Source organism: Narcine bancroftii, chromosome 3, assembly GCF_036971445.1.
Source record: "Narcine bancroftii isolate sNarBan1 chromosome 3, sNarBan1.hap1, whole genome shotgun sequence".
NCBI lineage: Eukaryota > Metazoa > Chordata > Chondrichthyes > Torpediniformes > Narcinidae > Narcine > Narcine bancroftii.
In genome coordinates this window covers 362,733,640-362,749,986 of record NC_091471.1, presented here as the reverse complement: position 1 = coordinate 362,749,986, position 16,347 = coordinate 362,733,640, and the positions used below count along the sequence as shown (strand labels likewise).

At 36.4% G+C, this 16,347-nt stretch overlaps 1 protein-coding gene across 1 annotated transcript in view; it reads right to left on the bottom strand.

The window, feature by feature from the left end:
* Positions 1–1,778: 1,778 nt before the first annotated feature.
* LOC138759530 (cAMP-dependent protein kinase type I-alpha regulatory subunit) overlaps positions 1,779–16,347 on the bottom strand; it is a 32,917-nt gene continuing 18,348 nt past the window's right edge. Inside the window, exons 5-10 of the mRNA XM_069930108.1 lie at positions 16,021–16,067; positions 13,532–13,690; positions 12,344–12,404; positions 10,829–10,950; positions 5,853–5,934; positions 1,779–5,529 (exon numbers count right to left, since the gene is read on the bottom strand). Coding sequence (XP_069786209.1) covers positions 5,357–5,529; positions 5,853–5,934; positions 10,829–10,950; positions 12,344–12,404; positions 13,532–13,690; positions 16,021–16,067 — 644 coding nt within the window. The 3' untranslated portion in view covers positions 1,779–5,356. The remainder of the gene's footprint in view (positions 5,530–5,852; positions 5,935–10,828; positions 10,951–12,343; positions 12,405–13,531; positions 13,691–16,020; positions 16,068–16,347) is intronic.

Genomic DNA, 16,347 nt, shown 5'->3' with positions numbered 1-16,347 from the left:
GAAAGAGTTTAACCAAAACTATTATTAAACATTTATTTTAATAACATTACATATGTTGAAAGAAGAGAAAACATGCAGATGCTGTTCAAAATTTTCAATAAATATTTAGTTTGGCCCACGACTTAGTCCAAGTTTTTAATTTTGGCCCTCTGTGAATTTGAGTTTGACACCCCTGGGCTAGGTGATCCATTTATTTAAAAATCCTTGACTTTTTAAGCAATAGTAAATAATTCAATTTGTATAAATTATTTAAATTATTACCTATGCATATCTCTAAATATTTAATCATTTTTTGCCATTTAAATTGAGTATTTCTTCAGCAAAGAGTATAATCTCTTTGTGTAGGGGGCATAACTTCACTTTATCCTACTTGATAACCTGAAATTTTTACTACATTCTTCCAAATTTAAATGCAATTTGCATAAGGAAGTCTCTGGTTCTGTCAGGTCTATCAAAACATCATCTGCAAATAAACTGATTTTGCACTCCTCCTGACTGACCTTAAACCCCCTTAATTTCTAAATCACTCCTAATTACATCAGCCAGTGGCTCAATAGATAATATAAACAAAAATGGTGATTAGGGACAATCTTGTCTACTAGATCTAGCCAGATAAAATGGATTAGACATTTGTCCATTAGTTACTACTTTCACTTTAGGTTTATTTTATCATGCCCTGATCCAATTTATAAATGTTTGTCCAAATCCAAATTTGTCTAATACTTTAAAAAAAACTCCATTCCAATCTATCAAATGCTTTTCCCGCATCTTGTGCCACTGCTATACTTGCTTCTATCTTTTTTGTGCTGCATGTATATTAACTAATCCGGCCACATTGTCCACTGACTGTCTCTTTTTAACAAATCCTGTCTGATCCATGTTATTAATTTAGGCAATAATTTAGTAACTATTTGCCAATATTTTATAATCTGCATTCAATAATGAAATTGGTCTTTTAGAAGAGGGTTTGAAATGATTTTTTTGGTATCACAATAATTATTGCTGTTCAAAATGAATCTGGAGCAGTACAATTTAATGATGCTTGATCTATAAAAATAGGGATCAATACATCTTTAAATCCTTTATCGAATTCAGGTGGAAAACCATCTTCCCCCAGAGAGTTATACTTTGTAATGAACTTATTGCATTATGAAATTCAGAAATAAATATTTGACTATCTCACAAATTTGGACACCATATATCCAAAGTTTAGGGACGAATACTTAAAATGTATTTCTGACCTCTTAGTACCTGTAACCATCTTCTTCCCTAAAGTCACTATATAAATACTGTAAGATCCCAATGTGTGAGCCAATCCTTTGTGCAATCCAAAATAATATTTTTCTTTGTTATACTTTTAAAAAAAAACTATATTACATCTATTTCTATTATGTTTTTTTTTTAAATGGAAGGGTAAAATCACCATGTACTCACTGTAATTTCCAATTTAATCAAATTTTGCTTAAATATTTAATTAGATGGATGGAAATTTTTTAATAAAATATTTTTTTAAAAAGTGGCTACAAACCAACTGTTAACATTTTTGTCCTCTCAAATTTGTTTTCAACTGTCAAGCTAACAGGAAAACCAACCTGGACTACCCATTTGGGCATGTATGATAGTCTGACTATCCTCTTTCATTGAGTTTTCAAATCTCAAAATCAATCTTAGGAGGGCTCCTTTTCAAAATACAATTTATAGCTTCCATACTGTATACTACAATTTGTACCCAGGAATACATGTTCTGTATATTCTCAGTTCAAAACAGAGGGAAACAGTTTTCTTTTTAAGAATTAATTTTTATTGCTCGACCCGTCATTAGGACACTATAACAAAAGGATTATCTTTAGCACATACAGTAAATTTGGGAACAATACAAAAATGGTCCTTAGATAATCTACATATTACACTATTTTCACTGCAATTTTCTTTTTGTAGGTGAGCTAGCTGAGAATGTGTCCAATTCTCATACAAGATAGCTAAGGCAAACTACATCAAACTGTGGTCATTTGTACATACAATACTGATTGCACACAAAAGGTTAACCTTCAACGGCATCAGATAATGTAATAAAATCATGTAGGTAATTTTTTTTTAAATTAAGGATGTGCAACAAGCCAAAGCCAATCTATTGTTTGCCAGGGTCATTCAATTTTTCCAAAATACAAGAATGGTCTCAATAATGTATCAATATTTATTACTGGAATACGACACTAACATTCAAGGAATCTGGGGTACTGGTAAACTGTTTCCGGAAATTATATTTAGGAATCTGTCAAATTACCAAGCATTGAATTTCATTTATCCAACTCTGGAGAAAAAAAAATTTCCAACAACAAACCAGGGTAATTTTGTTCCCCCACGCCCCCCCCAAAATAAAACTCAACCTTACTCTCAACTTAATTTCTAATGGAGTTTACACTGATAAAACAGAAATTAGCACTAAGTAGAAAAGTAAACAGACATTAAATGCGAGAAGCACAAGACTGCAAACTAGACGCAATCCATTGCCATAGCCTGAACTGGGCATGGTGTTCCAGGATTCCCATACCAAGGTTACTCAAGCATTAGATGCCAAAATGTTTAAATTAACATCTCAACCCTTTGCAGCTTTTCACTTCTTTAAGTGAAAAATCATGAAACATCATGGATTTTTAAGCTCACACTTTCTCCTCCAACTGACACAGGGATGTACATTAGCACACACAAAAAAATCAAGCACCATCAAGTTGTATTCTATGTCACATAAAGGGCACTTGAAATGTACCCCCACCCCCACCCCCCAAGTTTCAACAGGTATAGTAATATTTAGTACATGATAAATCAGCTTTATTTCTCTACAGAAATAAATCCTATGCCCAACCAATTTAGTTTTGGCTTGATGCACAAATAATAATTCTAGCCCATGTCATTCTATGTTGAATAGATATAATTTCATCTAATTACAGCTATGTGGAATTAGTAAAGTGTGTGTGTATATAATGGATGCATTTCAAACAAAGCTGTGAAATACTGAAATGTCATTAAGACTCAGCAAAGTTTCCTTTCTTGAAAGCCTCAAAATAAAATGCCCCTTGTGCCTTACTTTAAAAAGCTGATGTCATACATTTCAGAATGCCAACATATTGATTGGTTGGGATCGATCATCCAGTTTTTGGTTTCTGCCTTTTACTAATGTGTCTGGGTTTATATTTGCATAATACTGGCTGAGCTCTGGTGGATGCCAATAATAGAACAGCAGCGCCAGCTACTGAGAGCTACAGGAAAGTGCAACTATAATGAAATGCAAAATAATGTGGGCTCGACAGCACTGCACCAAATTATCAGCTATTGATCTTTATTTAAATAGCCATCGTATTGCATCATTCTAATCTAAAGCAGGATTGCTAGTTAACACCTGTCCAGAGCGGGAGAAAACCAATAAACAATGTATTTTATAAACTAGGTCAGAACTGCAGTAGATTTAGATACTAGCCCCCCCCCCCCCCCCCCCCCATCATGTGCTGGTCAAGTACTAATGCACAGAGTATCTGCACAAGTACCAATGATGGCGCTGGTTTGTTACTAAAAGGAATGTTTACTTTATTGCCCTTGGAATGAAATTACATATGGTTCTTAGACATGGGTTCATTTTGCAACCCTTCTCCAGCTGTCTCAGCAACAGATTGAAAGCTTATAACAATGTGGCTAGGGGATAAATTATCCAGTCATATTAACTAGAACTAATTTTCTTCATTGAAATTACTTTGTAATTTGTATAGAAAAAAAGGCATTTGGTAAAAGTCATTATGTTAATACATTATGCACATCTACAAAAGAATGCTCATTACTAACCGAAATTAATATTTCCAATTAACCAGCAAATAGTAAGACATTCACAGAACTGTTTTTAAAAAACAGAAAAGAGACAACTCAAAATTTGTATTTGCACTTCATGTCTTCAGATTTAAAATTGACTAAATATAAATCTTTGGAACTAAGTTATCCTATTTCTCAGCTGGTGTAGAAAGAATATATGGCATTTTCTATCCCTCCCTATAGCTTTCAAGATTGTAGTTCTATACTCAATTTAGGTTGTAGAATTTTCACCACACTGGCAACCAGAAAAAACAGCTCATGGGAAGAAAGACCATTTTAATCTTTGTGGCTCGAGATAGAATGACCATCTCCAGTAGTCCCACAGAATGGACAACTCTTCCAAAATCAAACCCAATCACTGCATTATTCAGTTTTGTTTTGGCTAAGGTCCAAATTTCTCACCCAAATTTACATTCGGAGGAAACTAATTCACTAATTCCCAGTTCTCGGGAAAATATTTTCATATGGGCTCAGAACTTATTTTATCAACAAGTGTGTCTTGAATCTGTGATTGCAAATGAACAGATCCTGTAATACAAAATTTGATCTTAACATCAACATACCAACCATTGAGCCAAACCCCACAAATTAGAGTACGACTAAATTGTATTGATTGTAACATGTGTACTGTAACTTGATATGAATAAATCATAACCAATGTGTATATTAACTAATCCTTCTCATACAATTATCTGCTCATCTCATCCACTGCACAAAAGTTTTGATTATTTGATGGACAACTAAATGAGAACAAAATTAAAATAGACTATTTTCTTTTTTTTAAAATGGTTTAAATGTAACCACTTGTGTGTATGGAGTAATACATTAATGACTAATAGAATCAGGAGTAAGCAAAGCCTAAAATCATTTATAAAATAATTGGAAGTTATTTAAAAAGGTAACATTTGTCTGAAAACTCAAATGTTTGTTACCTATAAAAATGTCCAAAAGATCAGAATTGACTTTTACCTCCCTCAAATTTGTGCCAAGTGCAAAAAGAAAATGCTGATTTCAGAACATACTTAACTTTTATCAGGCATGTTTTGTGGTAATTTTCACACCAAGGGTTTAAAAAGTCTTTAATTTTAAAGCTGCTTACTCAAGGCTAAACCCAAGATGTTCAACTTGCATACTTTCACATGATTCAAACAAGAATGTACTATATCTTGAAACAAGAGCACACTAAAAAGTTTCAAAATTCTCTGCTCATAACCAAAAGCTTATACCTGGGTATTAATTACACATTAGTTAAAACAGCAGGGTTTTAATTTTAATCAACCAAGCAAAATAAAAGTACAATGAAGCTGGATGGACTGTTGAAAGCAGGTGCAGTGTGAAAAAGACAAAGCAAATATAGCTTTCAATGCTACAATGGGAATGCTTTTTCTGATGGACAGGAAGCTGTGGGACTGGAAGTGGTCTGCCACAGAAAGCAGCACTTCAGAAAGATATGAGGCAGATTGCTCTGGTGGATGCTGCAGAAGATAAAAAGAGGATTTCAGACAGACAGTGATACAAAGCTGTTGTACTGCTGGATGTTTCTTTTAAGAATGTCTGAACAAGGACCCAGGACACGTTCAAATCGAGGTCTGTCCAGTTTCACACACTTCAATGGACCACGTGCTACCACTGTGGCAGCACGAGGACGGTTCATCAGAAGAGCAATTTCACCTGAGAGAAGAAAAAATGTAAAAAAAAAATCAAATCCAACAATACTTTTGAAAAGTTTTCAAAAAGAACCAAGCCTTCAAGCTCTCAATGACTTAGCATATTAATATATTTCACAAAATAGAAACTTTTCAGATTGGGTTTCCACTGTTTGCCATTGGCCAATTTAAACGATAGGATGCGATTGTTTTGAGGAAGTTATATTGTGGTAGTCAATACTCTCATACCCTTGATGGAATTTTGACTGCAAAAGTGAAATCCAATTACGTCAACAGGGATTTTATGCTATAAAACTATATAACACTTCTAAGCAATGACAAGCTCACCAAAATAATCTGATGGCCCCAATCTTCCAACCTCAACAAATTCTTCATTTTCTGACCTGCGCTGTAACACAGCTGCTGTACCCTAAAAAATATACAAAATACACATGAAAAATAATGTTATCAATGATGCAGTACATCCATATTTTCTCAACTTTGATACTGTAAACTAAACTAGAAACATTGCTCTAAACCTGTCCAGCAAAACATTATGTGACTGGGGAGTTACCAATAACAAATGGCCCATGGACATCTTTCAGGTTATTAACTATAACAATGGCAAGAAAGGCATTATATAGTGAAATTTGTATTGGAGAAAAATACTGAAAGCTACATCATTAAAATTTTTGATATTTTAGTTTAATGTTTCAGATGATGGTTTTAACAGTTGGAACCAAAACATTTTACATCAACATTAAAATCTTCAAACTCATATACCAGTAATGTGCTTGTTTGTAAAAACTAGACAAATGTACAACTAAATGAAAACATTTAAGACTTTGATTTTACAACTAGCAAGTTCAAAAAAACTTAAAATATAGCTCGCTTCCTGAACCCGATCACAGGTCATGTATCAGTAAATTGCTCCAAAATAAACCAATTAATCTGTGTTCAATACTTCAAATCAAGCCAGCTTCCTCTACATTGTTGAGGAATTTTAAAAAGTTGATCTCCAACTGACTGCCAGGAAAAAAATGCTATGGACAGATGATAGAACTTGTTCTTCTCTAAAATTAATATCAATGGAAATCCTCAAAAGGATTTCTATGTGTTGTGGCTTGAAAGTAGATGCCAGAGACACACAAGAGAGAATCAAACCTTTAGAGAGTTTACCGATTCCAGGAGAATGATTTTTTTTTTTTTTAAAGTTTCCAAGGGCATCTGATTAATCACACAACTAAATTCTATTTAGAGGTAGACAGAGCAAGCACAGTGTACTGAACAAGGCAGCCTCCAGATCAATATCTTGGAAAAAATATTAGGAGTAGGCAATGCAGTCAGTTAGGACATTGGATTGCTCCATTTGCAGGATGTGTGAAATCTGGGACAGCACAATTGTCCCTGAAGACTACACCCGCAAAAGTTGCATCCAGCTGCAGCTCCTGGCAAACTGAGTAAGCCAATATGAACTCCGGATCATTCAAGAGGCAGAGAGGGAGAGAGAGGAGTTTCATGGAGACAGTACCCCCGTAGATCAGGAGGCAGGTAGCTGGGTGACTGTCAGGAGAGAGCAGAGCACCCCTATGGCGCTCTGTTCTGGATAATGTGGGTGGGGACGACCTACCAGGGACAAGTTGTAGTGGTCACATCTCTGGCACCGAAACTATACCTTCAGCTCAGAAAGGATGAATGGAAGAGGAGAGCAGTAGTGATTGGGGATTTGATAGGGGGACAGAGAAGAGATTCTGTGGGAAATATCAAGAAACCTGGATGGTCTGTTGCCTCCCATTTGCCAGGGTCCATGATATCTCATTTTCAGTATTCTCAGGAGGGAGGGTTAACAGCCAGATGCTGTGGTCCATGTAGGGACCAATGATGTGGGTAGGAGGGATGAGGAGGTCCTGCTAAGAGTCTTTAGGGAGTTAGGTGCAAAGCTGAAGGACAGGGCCTCCAGAGTTGCGATCTCAGGATTGCTGCCCGTGCAAGTGAGGCTTGAAATAAGAAGTTAAAACAGCTAAATGCATGGCTAAAGAGATGGTGTAAGTGGGGGGGGGCTTCATGTTTCTGGACAACTGGGCTCAGTTCCAGGGAAGGTGGGGCCTGTTCCAATGGGACAGTTTGCACCTGAACTGGTGGGGGAACCACCATTCTTAAGGGTAGGTTTGCTATTTCTGCTCCAGGGGGTTTAAATTAGATTGGCAGGGGGAAGGAAACCCAAGCATTACAGCTGATAGTTAGGTGGTGGAGGATAAAGGTCATGTGAGGACTGCATGAATAGACAGAATTCAAAAGGTTTGTACATGATAGGGCTGTATTATAGACCACCCAATAGTCAGAGAGAATTAGAAAAGGAAATCTATAGAGAGATAGCAAACCGATGTAAGAAACAAAGTTGTGATAGTAGGAGATTTTAATTTTCCACATATTGACTGGGACTTCACTTCCATACTGTAAATGGGCTGGAAGGCTTGGAGTTTGTCAAAAGTGTTCAGGAAAGTTTTCTAAATCAATATATAGAGGTACCAACAAGAGATGATGCAATACTTGATTTCCTAATAGGGAACCAGGCAGGTCAGATGACAGTAGAATGTGTAGGGAAACATTTTGGGCCACGGGTTGAGATTCTAAATTGGAGAAATGCCAATTTTGTGGAGGTGAGAAAGGATCTAGGAAGAGTGGATTGGGAAAAGTTGTTTTCAGTAAGTGGAAGGCCTTCAAAATGCAAAATTTTGAGAGTGCAGAGTTTGCATGTTCCTGTCAGGATTAAAGACAAAGTTAACAGGAATAGGGAGCCTTGGTTTCCAATGGATATTAGCAATCCAGTGAAGAGGAAGACAGCGGTGCATAGCAGGTATAGGCAACAAGGAGCAAATGAGGTACTAAAAGAGTACAGAAAATGTAAGAAAATACTTAAGAAGGAAATCAGGAAGGTAAAAAGTACGAGGTTGCTTTGGCAGATTAATGTGAAGGTAAACCCAAAGGATTTCTACAGCATGTTAAGAGTAAAAGGATAGAAAGGGACAACATTAGACCCCTAGAAGATCAGAGTGGTCATCTGTTTGTGGAGCCTAATGAGATGAGGAAGACCTTAAACAGTTTTTTTTTTGCACATTGGTATTTACTCAGTGCACAAGGGAGAGAAACGAGCAATTGTGGCATGCCATGCCACAAAGGAGGAGGAGTTGCTTGCTGCCTTACAAGTGAATAAAAGTAGATAAATCCCCTGGGCCTGACATGATATCACCTCGGACCTTGAGGGAGACTAGGGTAGAAATTACAGGGGCCCTGGCAGAAATATTTAAAATGTCCTCCAAAGTAAACCAGGAAATTAACACCCAGTAAGCCTGATGTCAGTAATAGGTGTTCTGGAAGATTGGATATACAGTATTTAGATAGCCAAGAGCTGAGTAAGGACAGTCAGCATGGCTTTGTGCAAGGTAGATGGTGTTTAACAAATCTTACAGCTTTTTGAGGAAGTTATAGAAGGTAGATGAAGGAAAGGTTGTGGATGTTGTCCACATGGACTTTAATAAGGCCTTTGACAAGGTCCCACATGGGAGGCTGGTTCAGAAGGTTCAGACACTAGGTATCCATGGAGAAGTTGTAAACTGGATTTGAAATTGGCTGAATGGGAGAAGACCAAGTGGTAGTGGATGGTTGTTTCTCAGATTTGGAGGCCTGTGATTAGTGGTGTGCCTCAGGGATCGGTGCTGGGACCATTGTTGTCTGTATCAATGATCTGGAAGATAATGTGGGAAATCGAATCAGAAAGTTTGCTGATGACACTGTGTTATGAACAGAAGGAAGGGCTTTCAAAGCTTGCAGATGGATCTGGACTAACTGGAAAAATGGGCCAGAAAATGGCAGACTGAATTTAATGCAGATAAGAGTGAGGCATTGCATTGTGGAAGGTGAAATCAAGTAGGACATACATAATAAGTGGTAAGGCACTGAAGAGTGCAAAAGAACAAAGTGATCTGTGAATACAGATATGTAATTCCCTGAAAGTGGTGTCACAGGTAGACAGGAATGTAAAGAAAGCTTTTGGCATTCATAAATCCAAGTACTAAGTACAAGTTGGGATGTAATGTATAAGACATTAGTGAAGCCAAATTTGGAGTATTGTGTGCAGTACTGGTTGACAAAATACAGTAAGATTGAAAGAGGGCAGAGAAGATTTACTAGAATGTTCCCAGATCTTCAGGAGTTAAGTTACAGGGAAATGATTAAACAGGTTAGGACTATTCCTTTGAGTGTAGAAAAATGAGGGGAGATTTGATAGAGCTTTACAAAATTATGAGGGGAATAGAAAAAGTAAATGTGAGAAGGTCCTTTCCACTTATATTAGGAGAGATAAATACAAGATAACATGGCTTTAGAGTAAAAGATTTCAGGAGAACATTAGGGGGAACTTCTTCACACAGAGTGGTAGTAGTTTGGAGTGAACTGCCATCTGATGTAGTAAATGCAGGCTTACTTAATTTTTAAGAATAAATTGGATAGATACACGAATGGGAGCGGTCTGGAGAGTAATGGAATGGGTGCTGGTCAGTGGGTCTAGTGTAATGATGTTTCGGCACAGACTAGATGTGCCAAATGGCCTGATTTCTGTGCTGCTGTTTCCTACGGGGCTCCAATAATAGTTAATAAATGCAAAATTTCCACAAAATTTGTGCCTGAACTTTAGTTTTGAGCAATTATCTTATATACATACACAAAATAGTCAAGCTCCTGGAAAGAGGACACAGTTATGTTATCAGCCGCACAAAAAAAATTGGATTCCTCATCCATCGTAACTTCACATTCAAAACATTTACAAAGTTCCTTCTGTGGCTTTTTGATGGAGATTAATTGAAAGATTAATCATACATGCTGCGATCTGATTGAATCACTGATGTTTTAATTGTTTCAATACTACATTTACTGATAAATTAAACAGTCAGTGGCAAAAGACATGTTCTGATTCGTTATAAAAATGTAAAGATGGTGTTGTGCAGTAGATCAAATTTAAAAATAAGAAATAAATCTAACCAATCTAATGCTGGTAAAAATATGTTAAGGTTTTTTAAAAAAAATTAAATTAGTCTTACGAGACCATGGGATGCAGGGCCTGTTCTGTGCTGTAATATTCTATGTTCCATGTTAATTCTCAAGAGAGAGACTGTGTCCAGTCAACCAATTCTTTTACTCACTAATGTAAACAATACAAGTGAAAGAGCCCCCTGAAGGGTTATAACCAATTGCATTCATTTGTCAATAAACAAATATACTTAGATGAGTTACAATGTCTTAACCCTGACCCTATGTATTATTCCTACCTCCAAAATAATGAAAAATTCATCACCGGGTTCTCCTTGTACCACAATCTTCTGTCCATCTTCAAACTGCACTGGTTCCAAAGCATCAGCCACAGTCAACCGCTCCCATTTATCTAGTGATTCTGTTTGTGTGTACGTGTGGGGGAGAAAGGAAAAAATTAACTTTAAATTATGAAAAGTAACACAAATGAAGATTTGCAAAGTAACAAAAATATTAACAATCACACCTTTAATACATCTTTTTTTTTTTAAATCACAATTTTGATTTAATTACAGTCAAACCCCTGGTATCTGGCACCTATGGAAATTGGTCGATGCTGGATAAGTATTTTCTGGTTGCTTGAAACTTACAATAATTAATACATCTACATTAAAAATAAACAGTTTAAAAGACAAAAAAAATATTATAAGTGAACAAACTTCACTTGGATGAATATATAAACCTTAAAGCATTTTACTTTTATATTCCATTCACATTCTTTGAAAACATTTAACCGTCGCTGCATCTACAGGTTCTTCCCCCTCCATGGAACCACCAGAAAGACAAACAATAACATTATAGATAATTAATACCCCTTCCCAAGTTTACCGATGAAGTCCTTGACTGGGGCAACTCTTACTAGGCAGGGATAAGATGTGACTCTAAGAGAGTCACCCCAACAGCAAGTGGCATCAACCAGCTCTTCAACCTGGGAGATGCTATTTGCTGTTTCACACAACTTTATTCAAGCAGCTGCTGTGAACAAAGCCTAACTAAGGCTCTCCATTGGCTGAAATATTTACTCCCATCTTCACCAAAGGTTTATGATTACTTCAGAGAACATTTACTTTTACAATTTTAAACTTACATATTTTTACCTATCACTTAATTATTATTTATGTTAATTTTACTTACTTTCCATTTTTTGCCAGTTGCTTGAATTTGGATACCAGGGGTTTTATTGTGCAGCACTTTCCAAAATTAAAATGCAACTAAGCACCTTTGAAAATATTATTTATTTGCTGCTGGGTGCTAGGCAATATGCAGAATTCACAATTTCAGATGTAAATGAAAATCAAAATAACTGCAGACATTGGATAACTGAAATAAAGTTCTGAAAACATCAAACAACTTCAGCAAAAGAAATGGGGTTTAATGTTTCAGGTTCAACATTTTGTTATTATTCTATAGTTTCAAGGAGTGGATAGCCCTCGTCATTTCAAAATTACATAAGCAGGGAAAGTGCTACAAAATAAGATCGTGCCGACTTGTTAGTTCAAGTATTCTATGGTATTTATTGCAAAACACAAAATCCATTACATGCAGGTCATTAAGTTTTTTTTAAACAAAGACAATCACACATCAGAAGTGCAGCCAGTCATTTGGCCTTAAGATAAACAGACTCTAAAAATGTATTATTCAGTATGAAACGTGTGGTTATGAACCTTTAATTTATGCAGTCCTGTTTGAAATTGTCAATCACCTGGACAAATTTTTGGACAGACCATAGAAGGGAAGTAGCATTTCCTTCCTACCTAAAATGGAGACCTTACTAAGGAATTCTTCATACATCTTTCTCTTTCTCAGAGTACTGCCCTACAAAATAAAATACAGACTATTAAATTACAAGAACACTTCAGACCCAACACTTTCACCTTTCAAAGTCATTTGCCTAGAACTTGAATTAAATGTTTTATTAACAGAATGAATAACACATTTAAAGTTTAAATAATTGAAGAAAAAATTCCACATATCCACTTGAACATACAAAGCAACCCCCAATTGTCTTGTCAAGAATGAGGTTTTCAGGCGATAAAGATAATAATTTATCCTTACATTTTTATACAGGTGTTAAAATGTTCAGCAATTTGGAAATATAGATAACTACTACTAAATGCCAGTGAGCACACAAATGAATCATTTCCTATAAATTAATATAGTTTTTTTTTACAAAAGGGTTTCATTACCAATTTGAGATAGGACATCCAGAAAATTTAATAGCAATATCCTATACATTACATCAATTAAGGGCCAATTCAACATTGGGTTAGTATCCACCAAGTAAAGCAGACTTGTTTAGTGCAAACTGAAAGAAGCAGTACAGGCAGACTCTGGGTTAAAAACCCTCAATTTACAAACAACTCATACTTATGTACCAAGAAGCTGACTGCAAGTAGAATGCCAGTTTGAGCATAGGGATCTTGTTCTGGTTGGTTGCCAGTTGTTAGTGATGTTCCACAGGGATCGGTGTTGGGGCCGCTTCTTTTTACAATGTATATTGATGATGGTCAGGGCCAAAAATTTGGGGTGGGGGGGGGTGGAGGTGGGCAGAGATGTGGGAGTACTATTACACAAGTATATACAGTAATCAATCAATATTTCAAATGTGAACATTTTATCGACTAAGAAAGAATAGGTGAAGTTACATAACGGGGAAAAAGAGGTCCAGAGGTCCTGCACTCTGAGATAGGATGTGAGAGGCAAACCATTAATAATGGGGATGGGGACAAAAAACAGAGACAGATGTACAGGAATAGATAAATGGGAACAGTGGAATCAAATGGGGGTAGGGTTACCTAAAATGCATTACAAGTCTGTGATTCATTTACAGATGTGTATCTTTTACCATCACACAGCAATTGTCAAAAGTATACTACAATAAACAAGACAAAAATAAGGCACAACAGCAATTTACAAGTCAGACATTTTTAAATTACCCTTACCATCAAAATTCTCCTGTAACTGTCTCGATCAATACCCCACAACTTCACATTGGTCTTTGCTCTGACGGTTGCGGCTCTTGGGGTTCCATAAATCAATGCAAGTTCTCCAAAACTGCCACCTTCTCCAATGCTGGTCACCCATTCATTGTTGACGTAAACCTAAAAACAAAACAACCAAAATCAAAAGAGACGCTGGAAACAAAAAGTGCTGAAAGCAATTAGAATGTGAGGCAGCATTTGTGGGAAGGGAAACAGATTCAACATTTCAAGTTAAGGACTGTTAACACAATGAGAAAATTGTCCATTTCAATTGCTTGAAAACTATGAGAAAAAAGGGGAAAAAATTGAAACAGTGGTACAGCCACAACTACAAAGAGAGGAAAAAATAGAAAGTTATCTGAAATTTTTAAATGGGACATTAAATCCCATAGATGCAGCATGCAGAGAAGGATGGTGAGATATTACTCCTCGAGACTGCAAGTGCAAGATTGGATTGTTGCTTTGCAGGACACTTGTTCAGTCTGTCAGGGCAGTCTTGAGCTTCTACTCATCTGTCACTTCAACTCTGTCCCATTTTGACTGGTCTTTGGCCTCAATATTGCTCAAATAATATCCAAAACAAACTGGAACAATATCACTGCTTTGTCTGGGAATGGTACAGACGGTGGAACTTAATACTTCAGTATGGATTATGGAGAGTCATGTGACCACCTGCCAACATTTTTCCATACCTTGATGAAAGCCTCTAGCCCAAAATGTCACTTATGTATTTTTACCTTTGCTATATGAAGGGCACTGCTTGACCAAAGTTTCTCCAGCTTTGGTTTTACCTCAATCACTGTCTCTACAGATTTGTGTGTTTTACTTATTTTTACATGTGACCCCCTCTGTCTGGAATCTGGTGGGAATGTGGATTGCGGAAGGGCAAGTAACCTCTCCCTCTGGAATCTTATCAGAAGTCTCCTCATCTGTCAATCAAGGTCAAGCCTTGCTCATAGGTCTCCTCTCACCTGGTCATTGGCACCTTTAATTGCTTCAGTGATACCCCAGCTAGACTCTCCAGTTGATGACACTATAAAACCCACCAGATCTGAGCCATCTTCCTCTTTCTTCCTCTTTCTCTTTCTCTTCTGGGATGAACCCAAGCTCCACTCCAGGTTGGGAACCACGGGCAATGCTGGAGGATCCTTGGTAAGATGTGCACAGACAAAGGGTTGGAAGCTGTGGTATTGTATGCCTAATGTCCTTAGTTTAGTTAGATAAGAGCTGTGCCTACCAGGGATATCAAAAGGTGGCGGATATCATGCGTTGTAACTTGATTGTAAAGCCTTCCACCCATAAGTGTATCATTTAATCCAGCAAGTGCATGTGTGCATGTTTTTTTTTTACCCCGGCTGCGACTCCCCAACACATGTTCAATCAGCTGCGTCAGGCTCATTCCCCAAGGGACACATCGAACCAGTTTTACACATACAACGAATACTGAATTTGACAATTTCAGGCAACCACTTTTGTACTCCTCAGAGAGGAATGTATATTTAATTTGTTTTTTCTTCTTCTTCCTTTAACTACCAGCTTTTAAATCAACTTTTGCCTTGGCAATTTTGCTCTTACATCCTATTGCAGACACATCCTCAGTCCTCTCTCCCTCCATATCTTGAAAACATTTTTTCACTTCTCTTGCTTTAACGGACCTTGATGTGAAACAATTATTTATCCTCAGTAAATTTTGCCTAACAAGCTGAGTGCTCCCAGCGATTTTCTGCTTTTGTTCACAAGTATTCTGCCTTACACCATTGGTCAATTAGGTGGATATTAAATAAATCAGTCGCTTTTTTAATTAGACATGGAGAAAACGTATTAACAGTACGATGGCCAGAAAATAGTCGGTACATTAATAGGAAAACATCTGGGGAAAAAAGATGCACACAACTGCTTCTCAGAAAAGTCACACTAGATCCACATTCCTGTGAATTTGGGATAACTAAAATCGTCATTAAAAAAAAAAATCCTATTGTCAATCTTGATGCAACACTAAATAATTTCTGGAAAATTTGCAGCATTGGCTTCTTCAACTATGGGAATGCCAGCGTGCATATTTCGTTCATCTCTAGTATTTCAATCAGAAAAAGGATCAATTTCCCCAAGAGAAGTTTTGGGGTAAGAAAGATATTTTGTCAACATTGTTATTAATTGACTATTTGAATAGTGATTTGGCGAAATGTTATACACCACAAGGTCATTAATTGAGTGGTATTTCGTTATTAGAAATTACATTTAAATCTGTATCAAATTAGAGTGTAAAATTTGGTAAAATTTATTATCATTAATTTGCATTTTACATCGATGAAGTAACCATCTCCAAAATAAACATGTTATCATGCTATAAGCATCATGCTTATAGAAAAACAAGATACAATTCAATACATTTTAAAACAGTTCTGTAAAAATAAGTCGCTATAATTCTATTCAACAGGCAGCAAACTTACATCCATCTCTCCTTGATCAATAACATAGAAATTATCTCCTTCATCACCTAGAAGAAAAATATAGAACTTCAAATCCATTGCCAAGTAGAATAAAGCAAATAAAATTTGACTTTTCTTTTTAAATTCACCCACCTATTTCTTTTTTTTAAATCAACATTTTGCTACTAATCAACCTTGCACCACACCATTTCCTTGCCAACTCTCAAGCAGATTTATGGCTCTCCTTTTAATCAATTGCAGAATAAACAGTCTCAACCCACCAATTCTCACCAGACCATAACCTAATGGAGTTGAATCATCTATCCTTGACATTTTGCAGCGCTTCCG